The sequence below is a fragment of the Sinohyriopsis cumingii genome, chromosome 2 (assembly GCF_028554795.1).
Source record: "Sinohyriopsis cumingii isolate HCF-2022 chromosome 2, ASM2855479v2, whole genome shotgun sequence".
Taxonomy (NCBI): domain Eukaryota; kingdom Metazoa; phylum Mollusca; class Bivalvia; order Unionida; family Unionidae; genus Sinohyriopsis; species Sinohyriopsis cumingii.
This window is the reverse complement of record NC_142962.1, coordinates 105672650-105695069: the sequence shown is the minus strand read 5'-3', so window position 1 is coordinate 105695069 and position 22420 is coordinate 105672650. Positions and strand designations below refer to the sequence as shown.

The 22420-nt window shown below is 36.4% G+C and overlaps 1 protein-coding gene across 1 annotated transcript; it reads left to right on the top strand.

Moving 5' to 3' along the window:
* The first annotated feature begins 4057 nt into the window (after positions 1-4057).
* LOC149805555 (uncharacterized) lies at positions 4058-21567 on the top strand. The gene is made up of 5 exons (XM_089950162.1): positions 4058-4380; positions 4923-4953; positions 6536-6679; positions 15736-15978; positions 20961-21567. Exons 1-5 carry the CDS (start codon positions 4378-4380, stop codon positions 20987-20989), a joined length of 450 nt encoding a protein of 149 aa, XP_089806288.1. The 5' UTR covers positions 4058-4377; the 3' UTR covers positions 20990-21567.
* The last annotated feature ends 853 nt before the right edge of the window (positions 21568-22420 follow it).

Sequence of the window (22420 nt, the reverse complement as noted above, 5' to 3'; positions counted from 1 at the left end):
CAACTAACTAGATTTTAGTCACTTGCCTTTTGAACAGCTGATCGTAAGAAACGAAAACAATTCAAATCTTTCAAAGAAAAAGAATGTTAAACAATTTAAATCTCTAAAAGAGGTAGATCTCTCTTTATGTTGACCTGTGTCTCTTTATGTTAACATTTGTCTCTTTATGTTGACCTGTGTCTCTTTATTTTATGTTGACATGTGTCTATTTATGTTGACCTGTGTCTCTTTATGTTGACCTGTGTCTCTTTATGTGACATGTGTCTCTTTATGTTGACCTGTGTCTCTTTATGTGACATGTGTCTCTTTATGTTGACCTGTGTCTCTTTATGTTGACCTGTGTCTAATTACAGAGTAAGATCTCTCTTTATGTTGACCTGGGTCTAAGTGCTGGAAAACTCAAAATCTTTTGAGAAAAACACTGGGCCTACAACACTTGTAATAGGGCTCATGAATGAAATTAAACTATAGGTAAATGGATATAGGGCTGAGGGATGGGGGTGGGGAGGGGTGCCAGAGACTAACACTATAACACTTAGACCCCTAGTTATGCAATGTAATACGCCGAACCTGATAGTTACGATGTTAGGGTGGGGTTAAGTCTCGACCCTCCCCTATTGTAACTGTCAAGGCCGACGTCTCTCTTTGTATGACTATTGGACCCACGTCACTAGAACCCTTTAGCGATAGTCGTAATTTTATTTGCAAGGACACCTCTAGCTAACCTAATCTGGTAATGAACATGAAATTAGGTTTAAAGAAATCGAAACTGGTTACTCACAAGTAATGTACAATAATGAATCAGCCAGATCACGTTGAACCCGTCCAAGAAAACATCAAATCTTCGAGTCAGTTTCAAACCTGCCCCCAAACCCCCCTTTAAACTCTTAATTGTATCTTAATCACACCATAACCTTGACTCACGCAGGCTACATCATAGAAGCACATGTAACTAGATGTACCGTCATTCAAAGCTATTCAGTTCTCCGCACTTTAAGCATGTTTATTTGACTATATATATATATATATATATATATATATATATATATATATATATATATATATATATATATATATATATATATATATATATATATAGTGTGTATGTGTGTGTGTGTGTGTGTGTGTGTGTGTGTGTGTGTAACGTGGGTTTAACAACTGTTAAATCATATCGCTACGATGCCTGCAGTGTGGCAATTTACAGTGATGTCTAGCAATGGGCATCATGCCGCAGACATATAGCAAGGATGTCTCCGTACATAGCAAACAAACATACTTTTCCAGTCTCAAGTATGGATCATAGAAAGATCACTCTGTTTACTGCACATTTGTAATATTGCATAGAGCTGCATGCACATTGAATAAACAGGCTGAATTCTCAAAATTCACCTTTTATCAAAAAATATTTAAAGAAATAATCCTATAAAGGAGACAGAGGAAAAAGTTATTTTTTCATTTGTACCAACCATATATATAGAATGCAAAATTTTAATAAAATTACCCAAGCTGTGAGAAGTCGTGAAAAACGGAATAGTCCAAAGGACCTGGTTTTATTTATTAAAAAATTATTCAAGAAATGCTCCCCAAAATGAGCTAGTGGATAAAATGTAAAACCTTGCTGGACATCTAGTCAAACCACATATCTAGAATGCAAAGCGTTAATAAAATCATGGAATAGACCATGATTAAAGCGCGATGGCGATTTCAATGCACTAAATACTCTAGTAGACAAAGATTTTTAAAAATATCCACAGAAATGATCCTGTGGAGAATGTAGAACCTTACTGAACATCTACCTAAACCACGTATTTAACCGATAAAGTTTTGATACAATCTTCCAAGCTGTGTGGGAGAACAAGCGACGACGAACTGAGTTCCACAAAACACCACACTTTTAATTACAATTTTCCAACATATGTACCACAAACTGTTACTGAGGAAAACAATAAAACTAATGCGCATCTACACCAATATGTTGTGGCACAATTTTTAATAGAAACCTTCCAGCGATGACACGCTTAGTCAGAAAGATTCGAAACAATATATTTCCATGTTTGAGGACCAAATGTAAGGACAGTGATATTGGTTATATGAAAAGTAACACAAGGGTATGAATCACAGTATGCATTTGTTGTGTGTGTGTGTGTGTGTGATTTTGATTTTTAACGTAGAATTAACAATTTTTATCAATCGCTACGAAGTCTGCAGTGTGGCCGCTTATAGTAATGTCTAGCAATGGGGTATAATGCCGCAGACATTTAGCATCATGTCCCATCCAGTCACATTAATCTGACACCAGGCCAACCAGTCCTAACACTAACATCTTAATGCTGAGCGCCAGCTGCTGCTAACATTTGTATGTCTTTGGTATGGCTCGGCCGGGGTTCAAAACCCCGACCTCCCGCATTCGAGGCGGATGCATTTTATCAAAATTTTTATACTGATGCGTATTGTATGGCAATATCATACTCAATGAGTTATCGTAATCGAAATGACTGGAAACGCAGATAACATTACACATCTCTTTATGGTATCACAGTAGAAGAGGCATTTATGCTGGAAAGCGGCAAGCTGCCGATCTCTCCGAGTCTGAAAATTAGCCTTATGGTCACAGAAAAATAAAAACATAAACTGAAGAATTATCAATATGAATTTTTAGCAAGTCAACAACCTGTACAAGGATGTATGAGAAGAAAGTGTGGGTACGATGTTTTACAAGGATGAGTAAGTGACAAGATGAGACCATGCTAATTGGGATACTGGATGTACCTCAGATGAATAGGGGTTGGGTATAACCGAGGTGCAAGTATGTGAGCTGAGATCCGTCTGTACTGATCGATATATGCAGTTATATTTGGTATAAAGTTTGACAAAGATGAGTACATAACAACAATGGCTTCAGATTTTGGATGCAACGAACGGGAATAGACGCAATATGATAAGAGGAGTTGGGGTGTTGAAAGTTTTTCTTTTGATTTTTAATGTAAAAGGGTACAGATATTTGTGATGGCTTCAATCTCTAGTTTCCATAAAAACTGTTTATTTCTTCCTGATCTGTGTATTGACATAGATTTCCATGTAATCTCGTACCGCTAAGAAGAAGAAGAGACTGACACTTATTCCAGTCCCTCTATTTCTCCAGCTTACCGACATTCATTTGCAATTTTTTGAATACATAGTTTGCGAAAGTCCCCAAAAAGACAGAGAGAACTGAATTGATATTTTTGTCGGGAAAACCGTAAAGGTCCACAAAGTCCTGTGGTTCTAGTTGTCCACAAAGTCTTGCGGTTCTAGTTAGGCTATCAGTTCAAAAGACAAGGAAAATAAACAGCGCAGTCTGCAATAAAAATAGACCACATTATTAATGCAACGCAATTGATGAATTTGGAGTCGGTATGAATGCATTTTAATTAAAAGCAAACATGGTACATATTCAAACACCTCAACCCCAGCAATGATGTAGCAAAAAATCCCCCCCCCCCAAAAAAAAAACCGGAACCCGGTCTTATTTTTTCTTATGGCTTTGTATACATTTTCCCAAGAAACCTACAGCTGCTATTAGGATACAAAGAAATCATTTCATAATTGCTCCCTTACCCTACAGGAGAGTATTTGTTTGTTGCAATTAGTGCCAGAAATGTCAACTGTTCATTTTCGAAGCTTCGATATATGCAGAGTAGTTTATTTATTTGTTTATTTTCTTTTTCATCCCCTAGCCAATATGGTTTTTCACTGGGTTTTCAATACCGTTATTAGACTGTCTGTCTCTCTTCTACATAGCCACGCGTCTATCCACTATACGGATACGATATATGAAACCCTTTCCTCTCGCATTACCGCTCACCTGATTCAGTTTCTTGGTTTTCCCAACAAAAGCTCGTCTTTCGAACCAATAACCTTTAACATCACAGCTTAAGAAAAGATCGCATTATTAATTCAGTCACGAATTCTTTTACAAAAGCAACAAGTGCATTCTAAGCGGATAGTCTACGTACGGAAGAAAATGTAAAATGTATTGAGAAGGTATTATTATTGTCATTACTAGGTGTCTAAAGCATCAAATTCCAGGTACAGTCAACCTTACACCGGTGAGGCTTTTTAAAAATCCGTTTATGAGAGTCGAGTGTGATGTATATATATTCATGTATTTATTGTGATTGGGTACACCAAGAGGGCCAGTGCAACCCTTTGAGAACGACGACTTTTACAAAAAAAAAGTAACCGTTAAAGGGTCCGTCGCTAGAGATGAGTGATAAGACGATTATTGACAAGACTGAACGTTTAACAAAAAGGTCTGAAAAGAGGGGAAAATAATTCATTACGTGCAAAAGATAAAGCAAAGACAGTTTCATTCTGTATTTTACAAAACCTCAAAACATGGTAAGTATTTTTTCTTAATACAGTTTTCATTCTCGGATCTCTTAATTGGTATTTTTGTTTACAAAAATATCTTGAATATCTTCAGATATTTAGGAGAGCGTTCTTTTATTTAAAACACATGACATGATCTCAAAAATATATCAAGTCGTTTATAAAATTTGTTAACTATACCTTCGAGTACAATAATTTTTAACCATATTTTGACTAATAGACCCTTGGGAATACAACGGACTTTGGAGCAAAATGATTCAAAATCTCCATACTTGTGGTACTATTTCATTCCGTTGTGCTAAATAAGTTAAACTCGGGGAAAATCATGTTCTTGCATGAGAAATTTTGCGCTGCCCACAAGGGAATTAAGTAATTTGTGTGTTGTCCATGCAAGCGAACACTTAAAAGTCCTGTAATCGAAGCCCCCAACTACCATTGTTATCGAATAGATAGAGTCACAAATCATGCCACACATTTATTTGGTAATACTCATCTCTTTTTAGATGGATTTATTCATGTTAATTTATTTTTGTTTAATTCTTTTTTAACAGGCACACGACCTCAACGAAGATCAAGTCTTGGGTAAGGCTTAAAAATACATGTTTTATTCATTGATCTCGAGATCCGTACTGGACATGCCCACCTGTCAGTCTGTCATAGGAAAGATGGGCCGCTGGTTTTTAATTAATATTATAAGCGGTTGGCGGCCTTGATGGTGGGCAACCTGATCTAATGACATTTCCAAATGTTTACCTGGCCCAACGCTACTTATGATTTATCGACATAACAATGTTGAAAATGGGAATGTATGTGCTCCGATTTTCAGTATAATGTGAATAAATAAGATATAGCTTTCAACATTTGATATGTGAATATACACACATACATACATATATGCATGAAGAGAGAGAGAGAGAGAGAGAGAGAGAGAGAGAGAGAGAAAGTACACTATTCTCGACTGCAAACGGAACTTTCAACAGAATTATTGTAACCAAGTCAGTGAAGAGAGGTACTTAACATAGTAATATAGATAAATAGTACTAGTATAATGTAGACGAATAGTACTAATATAATATAGATGATTATTGTATGCTTATTGTTTTCTCCGTTAACTTTACATTGTCAGAATCGTTCAGTATTTTACGATATTGCACACCTTCATAATGCTTTCACGTGCATAAAGGAACTACTTTCTATTGTAAACAAACAATGGACGCAGACGCCAGCACTTTTGATCGGTAAACAAATCATGTACACTCGCGTAGTAGGTGCTTTACGTTGTGGTTGTTCAAATTTGTTTCTGAATGAAGTAAAGAAGATGTTTCGTGGACTGCCACATACCAGCTGCTTTGGCACATTCCGCGTTAACTTTTTGATACAATGTTTCGGATTTAGGAGAGCTATGCAATAGACACAAGAAAGGGTCCTTACAAATAACATACAAGTGACAAGACATAAACTGTCTTCTTTAGTTGGTGATAAGAATGGCAAAAAATATACTTATAGTTTTACATCCTGAATTTCTTCAAAATGTGCTTTCTTAGTTCTGCAAATCCGAATTACATGAGCCATGTCGTAGGTTCTCAATCTTGATTACACATTTCGAAATTGTACTGTAATTTCGAATATAAGTGCAATTACATCCTCCTTACTGCACTCAAAATGAAACTAGCATTAAATTCCATAGCGTCTTTTTGATAATTGCAATTGAAAGACTTCATGTTTTCCCCACATTATGATTTCAAACATTCAATGACAGAAACATAAACACATTTGCAGATGTCAACACGCTTCTCCCTCGCTTCTTCAATCCGATGTATTTCATGTGGAATTATCACATATAAATCCAGTCCAAAATATGACAGAGACCGAGACAGACAGACAGAGAAAGGTGCAGTCCCATGAAGAAATAAATACTTCACACAAAGAAAAGGGTTGATTGTAGGTTTAAACATTTTCCTTTCTCTGAAATCATTGTCTTTCGTATGAAAGACGGCAAGCGAGAAAAAATTTACTCAAATGAAAGAAATGTCGCGGTCACATTTTTCACTTTACATTCAATACAAGTGAATAAGTTGGAGGATTTGAATTCACATATAGGATTAAAACTATCCAGGCTTCACGGGATCTGGGATATGTCTATTATTTGTTTGCTGTTTTCCAGAGTTAAAAGAAGCGTTCGACGTGTTTGACAAAGATGGGGATGGCTGCATTAGCGCCAAAGAGTTGGGCATTGCTATGAGATCCTTGGGACAGAATCCGACGGAATCTGAAATTCAAGAAATGGTCAAAGAAGTTGATGTCGATGGTAAGTAACTTATCCTAACTTTCATTACTGCGAGACACGAATCTTGTCGGGATTAATAATGTCAATGATATGAAGAATACAGTATAGGTGCTAAAGAATATTAGTTGTATGAGGAAATTGCGGGTCATACGGGGATTAGCATTACGACGTGTGTTAACATTCAGGAGACGATATGGGGTCATAAGATAAATCCTATCTCAACATAGTCCATTGGTTAAACTTGGTGATGGTTTTATGGGGCCAAGTTTGTTTAATGGGTCAAGAGTGTCGATGAGGTGAAACGGCAACAGTAATGTTAACATTTTATTTATAATCCTAACATCAACATTTGCATATTCAGTGGCGGCTCAAGGGACGAGGCAGCTGCAAATGAAGTTGGGCGCAGTTGGGTGCTTTTTTAAGTCTAAGTTTTCATAGTGTTTCATCTCAATTTCGTGCAACTGGGCCAAGTTCTGATAAAAACGTATATGTAGGAGGGATGGTGAAGAGGGAGGTTCGTAGCAGACAAAAGTTTTCTCTGTGGTAAAGTAGGGGCGCCACGAAAGATCATTGCCCTCCGGTTCCTCTGACCCTCACGCTGCCATTTTACATATACTATCTAAATTCACACCCCAGCACCCACGTTTTTATTACCATCCTACAATTCAACTTATCACACACATTATCCAAACACCCCTTACAACCCAACACCCATTTTGTAATTATTATCCAAACACACACTCCTACAATCCTTCACATCACATATACCATCCAAACATGCCCCTAAAAATCCAATACCCGCTTTTAAATTACAATCAAAGCACACGCTCATACAATCCAACAAGAAGGGCTGAAGTCTTGATAAACATGCTTTCACACAAACGTGCAAATATGCTATTACACACAAGAGTAGCAAGTGTTTATAGACACACCACTGAACCTTCTCACACATATAAACCTACTATTTCACAGAAGATAGAAGGGATTAGGGGGTTTTAAGTTATCAACAACATTGACATACACAAACAAATTCATGCACAAAACTTAAATTTATTTTGGAAAAAAAGGATTAGTGTATCTTTTTTAGTGATATGGATGGCCCTGAAAAAGGCCGTTGGGGTTTGTTAAATATTTAATTTTCTTCTTTTCAATCTTCATCGCACAGCAAGTCTGTAGAATAAGACCCTCCACAGACACCCTGGCTACTCCACACGAATAATTAGCTTCCATATTGCCATGTCTGTGATTCCGGTAATAGCTCACTATACCTTCACATACAACGGGTCGTCCGGTTTAAACAGCACGCCCAAAACGATGGTTGATAACTTTACACTAGTCCACGTCTTGCTTGAATTGTCTTGAGAACTGGTGACACTAGAGGAGAATGCAATTGTGTATATAGTTTAAGACCGGATCGAAACGAATTTAAGTGTTCCACCAATTAAAACTCGCGTTACAAAATTCGGTCAGAGCATGCGGTCTCTCTTCCAATCAGAAGACAGCTGACGTGTAATGTCACTTTCAATATTTTAAGCGCAACAGCATTCCTAAGGTTTACCATGACAATGTATTAGGGTATGCCTGTTGCGGATACCTCGTACACTCACATCAATAGTACAAATATTACGACTACTAATACAGCTCTAACCAATATTCCAGAAGAAAACAACTTCGGTTTACTTTGGCTGATTTCATGTCATCTCCCAAGTTTTGCCTGTAGTACTACGTTCACCTAGTTCTCCCTTTTTACCATTGGTGGATGATCTCATAAAGATAACTTGGACAACATTTATTGCAGCGACAGAAAGAAGAAGAAATATTTATTCAACAACAGCAAGCAGAGGAACTTTATTATTCCATTAAAAAATATGATAATGAACTGGAAGAAGACTTGAAAGAAGAATGCCACCACAACAAAATAGGCTGCTTTTATATCTTTTAGGTTTGAATTTGCGCAAGAGACTGGCATTCACATCTCGAATATCTGGGTAGCTCATAAGGCTTGTGAGAACATGCATTTTTGTACTGTCCCAAATGTAGTAAGATTCCAGAAAGACGAGAAAAAATTGTTTGGGGACCCCAACATCTTCCAAACTTTGCTGCGGAGATGATTTTAGACCCTGCCGACGACTCTTTGAGCCAAGAGGACATTCAGCCTTACAGAGACTGGCCATCGAAATTCTACAGCAATCGCTCGCAATTTCTTGGGATAGAATGGACACCTTTTAAAAAAATATTATTCAGAACAAGGTAACCGAATTGATTTGCACTTGAATAACAAACACAACATCAGCAGCATGGTTACTTACCCTTGCCGAGCCTAACTAGTATATCTCTTGACATACGGAAAGAAAGTAAGAACTCACATCTAGACGCTTTCTTGGTATCGAAACCTGACTCCTTTGATGTCTTCAACGACACAAATTTGACAGACGCTGACGATCGTCATAGAGTTGGATTTTACGACTGTTGAAGGAAAATCAAATTATGACTCAGTTTCGAACTGATAGATCGTTCGCATTTGGACACGCAGTTGCAAGCCAAGTATTCGTTAAATGGAGTGGATATGCCCTGAAACTGAATCAAATATGTTTACCTTGTTTGATTTTGTATCACCAATGTTAACATGTACAAAGCCATCATCGAATAATCCAGACTTTACGCGCGCCGTTTAGAAGTTTTATCTAAAGTGGGAATCGACATCAGTCAAACTCTGATCAGTACGACAGCCAAGTATCAGATACGAGAAACAGGTGAAAATCTTTACTATTGCCCCTGGACGCCAATCCAAGGTCGAAGATTGTGTTTTCCAAGGCAACTATCCAAATATTTACTTACTGGCATCGTCAGCAATACGACCCTCAACGGAGGCAACGATCGAAATCTTTCTGTATTCCAACAATTCAACATATCCAAGATAAAAGTCACTCAAGTTGGTCGAACGTTGTGTACGAGACCCAATGAGCCACACGTTACCCAGAAAAATGTCTTGAGATATTACCTGACACTATTTGAAGCTACAGGACAGTTCGGTTCCAACAGCAGAAAAGGAATTTCATGCGACGATTATGCAGGAGGATATTCTGTGCGAGGTTTAAATTTTTTCTCCAGACAATGGCGGCGGCATAGGACATTTCCACCCCATAAAATTGGGTCAACCTCGTGTGGAACTTCAGTATGCAGTAGTACCGCTGGCAAAAACAGTGAACGTCATCTCGTACGCAATATTTGACAATACACTGGAAGTCAACAGTTTGAGAGAAGTCATATTAGAATATTGAATATTTCTTGCAACAGAGTACAGAGACTACGCGTGTTTCATTGACCTACTTGACAAACCTTTTCCAGGAAAACAACTGTGTGAATTGATGACTTATTAACTGTGAACAAACGAAAGCACAAAAATAAAAATATTCGATACCTGGGAACTTTATATATTCTGACTCACAGTTCGTATGCAACTTTTTAAAATCTTGTGGTGTATGTTAAAGATGAACTTTCCCATCGCAACCCTAAAGATGTTCTAGCTAGGCTAAATAGGAAGATTCTTTTGTGAACCTTATATCTATCTCTTTTCTTGAACTAAGAAACGTGTATGCAATAGGTTATACGTTTGGAAGTACTGTTTGACTTTACAAAGTCGTCAAACATGTAATTACGTTCATGTTTAATATTGTTTGAGAAACTGCTTCTTCTTATTATTAAACATGTTGATTTTGAAGAAACCTGTATTGATATGATTTTTTTTTTGCATATTCACGATCTTCCAATTTTTATCGATCTTGGTCATGTTTAATGTCCGTGTCCCGTATCAGAGGGATGTCTCCTCCAGGAACTACAATTGGAAATGCATTTTGGTTAAAATAATAAATAGATTTCAGCGACGATAATCACGGGAACCAGCACGTCATCGCCGGACGTAGCGGATGGAAGGCGTACAGCACGCATGGATATGAAACTTAGAATATGGCGCACCTACAGCCTGCCCAACCTCCAATAAGAGAAAAATCCAAAAGGTCTACTGTACGGAGATTGCTGAAGAAAGTACCTGACTGAATGTGGTGTTCCATTATGGCATTTTTAAAGCCCTTTCGATTACAACATGTTTTTTCCAATCTCGGCCGATCGTACATTGTGCAACACTGCACAATTAACTAAATAGTGCGCAAGATCTAGCAGTCAGTAAGTCTTGTCACCCACTGTCAAGTTGACTAAGAAGACAAGAATGAACAGATATACCACCGGAAAACTGCGTCACCTCCTGGATTGAGTCAAGGAGCTCAATCCGGACAAGTAATTGTTAAAGAGGATAATGATGAGTTTAAAATATGGAATCAAGCTGTCTTATTGACGTTACAGGAAGGTAGTTACAGAGGACAAGAAGAGGTGAGAGAAAGAAAAGGTGAATTTTCAGGGCCACACTTATCTCTAGTAAAAAGAGATACTACTCAAAATTATTGCCAGAAATGTATATTTCTAAATGTATATGTTCACAGCTAAAACTTAAATCCGTTGCCCAGTGTAATTGTGTGCGTGTATGTGTCTGTGTGTTTATAAAGGTTATGCATAAACACTTCCATTTATAGCGTATAAGTATTTTATTCTCAGTGATGATAGGGATTTATGGGGAAAAATGTAAATAGTTTCTTCTAGGTTCGGGCAATTTCTGTTCCATTTTTCTCATGTCGTTCTGCCAATGTGGATTTGTAGGAAAGCTGTCAAGCTTCTTCCAGTGGATCGGTGGTTCTTTCTGGGTTCTGCTCCACCAGTTATGCAGGGCAAAATGTACGGCCTATCATACGGTGATGAAGGGCGTTAAAACCAAAACAACAACAATAAAATTATATCGTGCCAATCCTATTAGAGAAAAGCAGTAAAAGACCGACAATATTGCCAAGCATTGACGTTGATGGAAACCATGAGTCTCATAGGGAACGGTGGAGTACCTCCTGGACCAGATCGAGGAAATGGAGTATTACCCCAACCAAAGCCATGTCCATTTTGAGTTTACATCATTTACAACAGCCAAGAGGTTTGTAAGAGAAGTAATGGAGAATGAAATGACAAAGGAAAAGGCAAAATGGGATGATATGAGAAAAGAGAAGGAGCGTCAAAAGACAGAACGGGATAAAAGTTGGATCCATGATGATCAGAAGGAGACTAATGAACCTACGTTTAAGTTCGTGGTCTCTACAAAGCATCTTGGTATAAATAAAGTGCTGTGCAAGATCAGCAAGATGTAACCACTAAGGAAAGGAGTGGAAAAAACAAATGGCACCTTCAGGGCCACCCATACCACTAGAAAAGAGAGATACTAATCCTGTTTGGCTAAAACGAATTGTGCTTTGTGTCTGTTTTGTTTATGTATGTGATTTTCTGTAATGTCTATGTTGTTGACAACTTGAACAAAAAATATTTTACCGCTTCTCTCTTCATTGTAATATTACGTATGTATGTGTGAGCGGATATAGTGATGTGTCTATAAACACTTCATATCCTTGTCTGTGATAGCATAAATGTACTTTTGTCTGAAAGTATGTGCATCAAAAATTCAATGTCATGTGTTGGTTTGTAAAGATGTGTGTTGCGATTGCAGATAAATAGTTTCGCATGACCATTTCCCTTTGACCCAATAAAGACTTGAATTTATAAACAACATTTGACCCCATAATACCATCCCCATATTATACGGATGAATCATTATTTCTCTTATGACGCACTGCCGTCCTACGCATGCTGACCTACGGTATAATGTTGATTCCCGAATGACCTCCAGTTCTCTCATATAACTGCTTAAAGATAGTCATGTTCTTGGTTGGTTAATGTTACAAAAATGGATAAATAGCTGTTTAGTGCAAGAGCAAATGAGAGTCATGTGTTTTATAACGGGAAACGGCACGGAGATGAACCAGGTTGGTCTGTGTATATTACAAAGAACGATCTTCTGAGCCAGTGGATAAGTAAAAAATTTTGGATAATTGATTTGCGGATACTAGACGCATGATTTATGAAAAGGACATATTTCTTGAAGTACTTTTAAGCACGTCTTTATGGATCTATACCGATGATTATAATTTTAATAATTTTTGCGCGTTTACTTTCTACATGCACAAAAGACACAAATATGTTTTATGGAAGAATTGAGGATTCCGATAAATCATCCCCCAGATATGAACTGGTAATTAAGGGTGGTTTGTCTTCCGCTCTTGCCTATTCATACAAAATTACAGTTTATTACATATGGATATGTTTGCAACACTTCAGTGCACATATCGATTACTTTTTGACATTCACCGGTATTTCTTATGACTCTGGAGTTACAGTAGGGCCTATTAGCGCTCTGTACCTCATATTTCCGTATCAAGTCCGATATTTGGCAGCCTGTAAATCCACGTGGAAATAAAAGAACAATACCTACAATCACCACTTGGAATTTCTCGGCTCCATCGGCGGATAATTGGCTGTTGTATCCATTTAGATGAACCAGTCAGATGTGACATCGCTTTTTCGAAATGATTGCTAATAGGCTATGTGACTTGAGTATTGTGGATTTCACGTAATGAATATATTGTTATTATAACTGCTCAGAGCACTGTCAACTTCCTATCAAACCAGTAGAGGTTTGGAGGATTAATTTTGATGAGACTATGGTATGGCGTGCTCTTTCTTAACGACCTCGTGGTACACGTGCCATTGTTATACGATTTACGGGATTATCTAGATGAGGCTCGAACCTACCTATAGAAACGTGATGCACCTGATCTTAAAAAAATGAAATAAGGATAAAACAAATAACTTTTGTTCGTTGACCATACAGAAGGAATACAACTGAACTCTTTCAGAATGAAAACATGAATTATACCAAGTCATCGAAACTCATGGAAAGGATATTATTTAATATTGCTAAATCCGTATTAAACGGGTCAGATATAGGAAAGAAAATAAATTTTTTTCTCAGAATCTATTGCCTGACTTTCATTTTTCAGTAAAGGCAATACTCCAGAAGAAATATGGTTTTGAAACAACATTTTAAGTATGATATTGTTTGTGTTTGATATCAATAATATCGATTTTACAAATAAAAATAAAAAACCCAAATACAGAGATGACTCTCCACAACAGAATACAGTGGTACTGGTGGTGCTGATGGTGTTGAGTAGTCTCTGCTAGATTGAAAATAATAAACATGTAGTCAAGCAGACATATACTATAGTATGAAGAAGGTCCAGCAGGTAAAACAGTTTCGAGCGAAAAATTATAACGAACAAAAGGAAGGTTCTAATATTTAGAAATATTTGTTTTCTATGAAAACGAAAACGACAAGATGCGATTGCAAATGTATTTATACTTATTCATACGAACTTATAAAAGAACTCTTTTTTTCGAATATGACAGCAACAGTAACTTTTGCTACTATCACACGTGTGACAGAGACCGACGAAGCGTGCATAGAATAAGTCTAGCTGCAAGCTATTTCCCAAAAGCCGTCATTTTATTACTGTTGTGTTTTCTATTATGATTCTGACCCATGAAAATCATTGTACAGTACGGCCGTTTGTCACTCAAACCCAAACACATGCCAACACTTATGGACCGCCAATCAATGCTATTGCTGGAAAAAGTGTGTGTATCACGTGGTTGATTGGCATAGGTAGCTTGTTGGACTTCCTTGCCTAAGCCTAATCTTCATCACCTTTTTAGCTGCCACTGTATATCATATACAAATTCAGATCATCATAACGTAAGTATTTTTCAAAGCACTGTCCATGAAATGTTCAGTTTGCACTAAAATTTAACACTAAATGATACGGGGTATGCGTAAACAGACAATTATTTCAATTATATGTGATGTGGTATGTATATGAGTAGGGACTGGTCATTGCTTTTCGTGGAATAGGTCAATTCTAAAAACAAGAAATGAAAGTTGAGCGTAAATGAATAATAATGAACGATCCCAGTTGTACATTTGTCTAGCAATAACAGACAAATAATATATTTTTATAGTGCCAATGAGGCTAAAACTTTGTTACTACTTATGTTCTAGGTTTGCTCTCAGAATAAAGATATATGATTGATGTAAATACGACACTGACTTTGTTGTATCTAATAAGATTTCATATATTCCTTCCGGAATATTGCGTTATAATGTCGGTACTGAGCGACCTTGCCAACTGTCACCTTTGGGAAGTTTGGAAAAAATGGTATGCTCAAAGGTTTTGATTTTCCAGTGCTTAGCCATATTTAATTCAGAAGGTTTAAGAAAATGTGACACGGTCGAATCTGCTATAGAGGACATCTTCCATATAAAGGACACAACGAATTTGTGGCAAAGTTAAAGCTCATTTTTCTTAATTTTAAATTTTTTACAATTATTAAAAGACGTCTGCCCATCAAGAAAAATGGTTTATAATCCTCTGGTCTTTTTTTCTTCTTTTCTTGAAAGTTTTTTTCTTTTAATACTGAGATGGAGCTGTACCTATTGAATGAAAACTTATTTGTTGTACATGTAATTTACAATCTCAAGGGTTCAATTAATTAATTTTCTTCTTCAGAAATGATTTAGATTTGCTCTAAAGAGCACGTCAGCAATATTTTCGCTTTGCATCTGTACGGTCTTGGGCTCGATATCCGCTTCTGAAGAAGTAAAAGACGCGACATGTTTTCTTCCATATGAATCCGTTCAGCATAAGAGGTTATTGTTAGGACTGGTCGGCCTGGTGTCAGGAAAATTGACTGGGTGGGACATGATACTAAATGTCTGCGGCATGATGCCTCAGTGCTAGACATCACTATAAACTGCCACACTGCAGACATTGTAACGATATGACTGAAAAATTGTTAAGGCTGCGTTAAAAATCCAAATCACACACACACACACACACACACACACCCCGTTAGTTTCCATCCGATTCTTTCCCAGCTAAGTCACAGACCCGCTTGAGTCAATACACGAAGTATCAAAATTAAGCGTGTTAAACGATTAGAACCTGGTATAAAATCGTTGTAATTTTTTTAACAAAAAATACGCTTAGAAAACAATTGGAAATGTTGAAAATATTTTCTTTATTCTATAATAGGAAACGGTACAATCGATTTCCATGAATTTCTGGACATGATGAGCAGAAAGTTGAAAGCCGTAGACAGCGAAAAAGACATAAAGGAAGCGTTCAAAGTCTTTGACAAGGACGGAAACGGATTTATTACTCCTGCGGAACTAAAACATGGGATGTTGGAGCTGGGAGAGAGACTAACAAGGGAGGAAATAGACGAGATGATATTAGAAGCGGACGCAGATAGAGACGGACAAATAAGCTATGATGGTAACATTGCATAAACTCTGTCAGAATACGTTTTCAACATGATTTCTCCAATAACTATATTTATTTGCAATCCGATAGAAAAAGTTAAAAGAGAAAGCTCGTTAAGGACGACTAGTGGCAAATGCATATAAAAGTTCCATCTTTAGCATAGAGTAAACCAATGTTGTCATTTACTTTCTTGAAGTGAAGACACTTTGAAAATATTTACAAGATAAACTAAGTCTGTAAACAATACACCTACATCATGCTCAGTAGTTGAATATAAAATGTATTTTCTATGTAATGTAATTGGCATAGGTCTAGATTGATAAATTGATTTAATAAGCAAATCTGACGAGTTGACCGTGGAATGTAAACGGATGCACTGAGTACTTCAAGTGTGCTCAGTAGTCTTCAAGGTAACAGTACGTTCAATTAATCATGAATTACCAATGGTCCTCAACTGAACTTTGTTATTTGATCTGTTTAAAATAATATTTACTATTTGCAAACCTAATGCGCGCATTGGGGAACATGTATAAACATATATAATGACTCATCTGGGTTCTTTAAAAACATAAATAATTATATTAGCAAAATACACGTAATCGTTCAGAAAAGGTGAATAGCTACTTGTATGCATGGTCGGATACTTGCACCTCAGACGGACTTGAGTACGTCATGCAGGTACAAAACAACCTGTATTTCTATATTTACACTGGTTTTCAAAGTACTTGCTGACACTTGTTGTATTCGGTTGATGCATCCCTCTCATCCGTAGAACACGCATCTCACATTTCGCTTAATTATTTCAAGGTTCAACGAATCTATATTACTTTGGGCTGTAACACTTTCCCGCTATCAAGCACTGTATAGGAGAAAACATTTTTTTCTGATTTCGATCTTTGCAAATGGTTACACGAGGTTTATTGGATACCTAACAAAATGGTAAATCTCATAGTCTGTACCATTTCCCAGATTTGGATCTATTTAAACCATAAATTAACTTATAAGTATCACGTGTATACTCTTTCCCCAACATTGTTCTCGATGTGTTCTTATTTTTATGGCCCTGCACATATTTTGAGGCATCTTTTGAAAGCAATATTCAATTTTCGATTACTTCTTTGTTTCTTAACTTACAAACATAAATTTTGCAATTTCGGATGCAATTTTTGACCTTAGTGGCTCTGATTCCTTCCAGCAGCTATCCACGTCAGCTACTGGTAAGACATATTTTCGGGTTTTATCGGTAGGTTAAAGCAGGAGATCAGCTTCATGAATTTCATCAAATGACTTTGCGGGAAGGCGTTGACTAACTTTTTATATATATGTGACCTTTCTAGCCACCCTAAAGCAATGGACTCAGACACACTGTCATCCCTTCCTAGTTCTGTTTAGTGTTAAACACAACTCCAGTAGCCACTTGGACTATAGTAGATATCTTTCAAGATAAAACGATGGAAACAGAGAATGCAAGGGTGTTAACTAAATCAAAAACACACAGAATTACTATTCTGCCATCTTAAACCAACATAGTTTGTGTCATAAGGGACATTGATGTAATTATAACAGCTTTGGCATCGTTCTTGTAATCGATTCGTCCCAAATCAGAACTCAAGAGATCAGTAGATATACCCAGTTAACAGAGCTTCCCATACTAAGACTAATGGAATACCAGATGATAGATACTTGCGTTTCATGTCCAGTAATTAATTCGATCTCCTTATCTCTGAGAAAGTATCAGCAAATATTGATGGTCTTGTTTCCGAAGAACGAACTGTTGGGGGATGGGATGATTTTCCGCTTGTTGTGCATTAAATCCTTGCCTTGATTATAAACTGAAAAGCAGATGCAGCGAGTTAATAAATAAAAATATTCAACTCGCAGAGGCTAGAAAAAGAATACTGGAGACCGTTCTCGAAACGGTTCAGAGCGAAGCAGAACGTGAACAGTTACAAAGACAGCCCAATGCCAGAAAAAAAGGAACAAACCTTGTCAGCCCAAATTCGCCAGGAATCACAGTCAGCTTAACGCTATCAAGGAGTCTCTTAAAGTTCTCAACCGAACCGTACCTTGGCGGAAAGACTGCATACTTTATTTCTTCGTCACTGTGTATTTGCCCATATCGACTGGTTTTATTATTAGCACTGTTGTCTTATTAGTGAAACACACACACACACACACACACGCACACACGCACACGCGCGCGCGTATACACACACGTCATCGGCACAAACCTCAACGCCCTGGCTTGGGCCAACACTGTAAATGAGTGGTTTAAGCAGAGTTAAAATAACCTGCTCACACCATTTGCAGAAACAGAGTTGAAGCCGAAGAACATGGTATTATCGGCGCAATAATGTTCCTTGTGCTCTTTTGGCTGGTTAGCATGATATTTAGTGGTTTTAGTCGTGGCTGGTGGTAATTGGATTCGAAACCTGAGATGACCGCGCGACTGCTGTAAATGGCAAGGACGTTCTTTCTGAGTTAACTTTAATGTTTATTCACATTTCTCCAGTGATGTATTCAACAACATATGTATTGTTGTACGAGCCAATTTTCGTTCTCCACGTCTAATGAGATCACGTAGGGTGGCACGCGAGCTCACATATAGCTTTTTGCATCAAGTCTTCATACTTATCGAAAAATTCAGGAATGTAATCGATGGTTTCGAAGCCCCCAAGAACCAAAAGAAAAAAATAAAGCATACATCAATGACTACTTTTGTACGCTGAACTGATAGCACTGCCAACAATGGATGACATCATCTGTACATGTGCACCAAACATCATTCATATGTACACCAGGACGCTTTCGTTCGTGAGTTCGATAGATGTTGTAGTAAAAGCCTTTAGATCACAAATAATAAAATAAGCAAATATGTTGTAAGTGGAGCAATCTTCGGTCTGCGCAAAGCAAGCGACGCGCTGTTTTTCGTTCTACAAGGTCACTCTACGAGCTGTTTTATTTGTAATATCGGTCGCAGTCATTTCCAAATACCAAAGTTGGATTAGTAAGCAAGGTCGCCAGGTAGGTGGCTGATATATAGTCCATCGCTTTGGCTTTTGTCAATCCTCCGGTTTGCGTTTTTGCTCAAATCAAACTTGCTCAAGATGGTTTCGTACTTCTTAATATATATATGCCGTATTTTAAGATTTCCCACCTTGCATAGCTGGGTAAGAGAAGTTTTCATGTAAAATTATTTTCACTTGATTGCAAATATGAAAGCTATAAACTGAGTGTGTGTCATATTGGGCAATGTTCTAGTACTAGTATTGTACGTCGACGACACCGCAGTGGTTTGTAGTCTTCATCGCCTGACATGCAGCGATTATGTATACACTTCGTCTCTATGTGCGGCATACCGTAGTTTTTCACGTCAAAAAAAATTATTTCTAAGCGATTAATTGCTGGGGACAAAGACATCAGGAGAAAGCCAAAAGTCACGAATGATTGCCCCGACTGCGCTGACGTACTTAAATGCAGCGCATGTGGGATAATCTGTCTCACTATTGGAGCGTAGTACCCGCGCTAAAACCTCTGCCGGCATGTATGAATGTAGCACTGATCAAACGTCTAGATAGACCTGTTTAAAATTTCTGTCTTTCTTCCCTATTCCGCCGTGGTAAATCTAGTGCTATCTTGGGACCAGGAAAATTTACCGCCTTGATAAATCTACGGTTAAATTGGGGCAATGAAAAGTCTAATTCAGGTTCAAAAGTAAGAACAGAGACAAAATACTTTTTTTTGTTGAATATGTCAACTCTTTTGGAGGCTTTGGAAATTTTCGTGATATTAATTTCAAGAGTTTCACGGAACTGGAATATTGGCCTGAACTGTCAGATATGATTCCAAAAGTACTACGGATTGGTATTTAAGATGCAAGTATATTTTCGTAGTGAACTTTTACCGGTGTAACACTATCATTAGTTCTGTTTTATTCGACTGGAAAGAATTGTATCCATTTCCATCCATTGGCGTTTTCATGACATCCTCTTTGACGTTTGTTTACGTTAGTGGCAATTTATATATAATCCAGGATTGTCTATATCTTTTATCTGATTTGAATTTCTTACAAGAGAACTTGGATGTTAACAAATTGGTGATAAATAAATTTTAAAATGTCCCAATAATAACATATATGGTTTCCTGCCATTAAATCATCGAGTCGATATTACGAATAACGTCTGACAATATCTTATAATATTCTTTTAAAAAGGCCTGACTTAGTATTACTAAGTGATTTCAAAGTACACTGTTAGGTCTTCACAATCAATCTTGAAATGAAAATGAACCACCTGTATACCTTAGAAATGGACACTTAATATATTTGCTTCCATCTTCTCCTGTCTGTAGCATAGCTCAGCTAATAGTTTTGACTGATGTCCATAAGGAGAAGAGATGAAAATAAAGTCAGGAACGTTTAGACATCCGCTTATTTCATCTATAGTGAAAGTACCATCAGGATAACTGTTTAGTTGCCTTCGTCTTCTAACTGCATTACCCAGACTGTACTAGTTTCAATATCAAAAGAACCAATTAAAATAAGAGCTAATCATATATAATTGTCAAAATGCTATATAATAACTTATCTTAAACTGCGTAAACAAATATTGGAGAGAGAAGTAAAGTTTTGGCGAGAAAGGTTATTTTAAAATAAAGTACCAACTTAATTCATGATACATTCATTTAAATGGCAAACTCTATTGGATCCAAAATGTTTGTTCTTTACAGTTAATCCTTTGAGTTTAAGGGTTTATTAATTAGGGGAGGTAATGATACTGATCTAGTCTTAGATTAATGTTAAAAAGGAGAGAATTTTAATGTGGAATCATATGCGTGTAAAATGTCTCATTAATGGTAATGCCAGTGTTGGAATTTGAATCTTGGTTTCAGTTTATTGTAAAGAAAGCGTCAAATTGTCATCTCCATGAATATGACACATGTAAGTAGTAATAGTAAGTAAAATTATGTCTTTAACCATAGCCTTTCTTTTTCAGATTTCCTTCAGCTAATGAATAAATTCTAAGGCAGACAGCAAAAGCAGTTTCTTCATTAGAAAGAAAACGTCAACATGATCTAGTAGCACTGAAATTAGCATTTACAATACGAAGACATATTGGACCACCCAGGTTATTGGAGTGCTTTTAGTTTTGGATAGACTCATTTAACTAGATTCTCTTGTACCTTCGAGAGATCGTAAGGTGTTGCATTAGTCTCTTGAAGTACTGCGTTAGTCCCAAACAACTGACGCTAATTGCTTGGGTCGCATACCAGTCTGAAAATGAATCAGTTTTGATTCCCGAAAGAAAAAATCGTCATACAAGCCATTTTTTATGTAACCGTTGTTTGGATGTCGTTTTCTATTTCTTTCAATGTCTGTGTGATTGCTTATTTTCACATTAAATTATATTAATTAAGCCTTTGCAATAGTGTCAGCTAGAATAAATAACCATTTTCAAACTTTCACTTTCATTCAGGTAGTTTCCTTTCAATATTTCTTGAACTTTTTTTGAAATTATTAAGCGAGTAAGAACATAAATAGTTGAATAAATTAACCAACAACTGAACAAATGAAATAAGTACTGAATTAAACAAATAATTACATCAATGAATTGATCTAGTATATAAACTACTGTGCCCATCATTAATGTCATTTTACGAAAATGCCATGACTAATATTGACTGCATAGGAAAAAAAGCAACACCTTCTTTTTGATAACGATGTGAAACATTCACGATGCAATTAATTATACAGACAATTATTTACTACAACGAAATAAAAAATACTCGATAAAAGGAACAACAGATAATGAAAATACTTCTGTCCCCATCATCTATATGATCCATATGAACACTACTTTCATATTTGATAGATAATTCATACATTAAATTAAATGATCATAACGATTTCGACTTACTTATTATGAACAATATAAAATAAAAGTATTTGTTTACCGAAATTACTTAAATAAAAAATCGCAAAATTAAGAAGTAACTGTCTTCAAAAATAGTGAATTTCTATAAGTGTTTTTATAACATTTAGAAGAAGATTAGGAAAGCAAACAAAAAGCATATGAGCATAATTTTGTTTTAGTTCATGACATTATATCAAGAGGTAAACATTGAAATCATTGTATATTTCAGTTGTGCGATTTCCATTTACTTAGTTATCGTGTTTTTTTAAATAAATAAATATATAAATGTTTATATATATATATATATATATATATATATATATATATATATATATATATATATATATATATATATATATATATATATAAACATTTTATGTCTAACTTTAATAGGAATTCTTCAATATCATTTGCAATAATTGAAGAATTCAGCTATAAGCTAGACTTAGAAAGTTTATTTTCAATAACTTTACAAGTATTATTTAAATCAACGGGATATATTTAGGTTATTTCTAAACTTTCCCCTGCATAATGATTTTTCA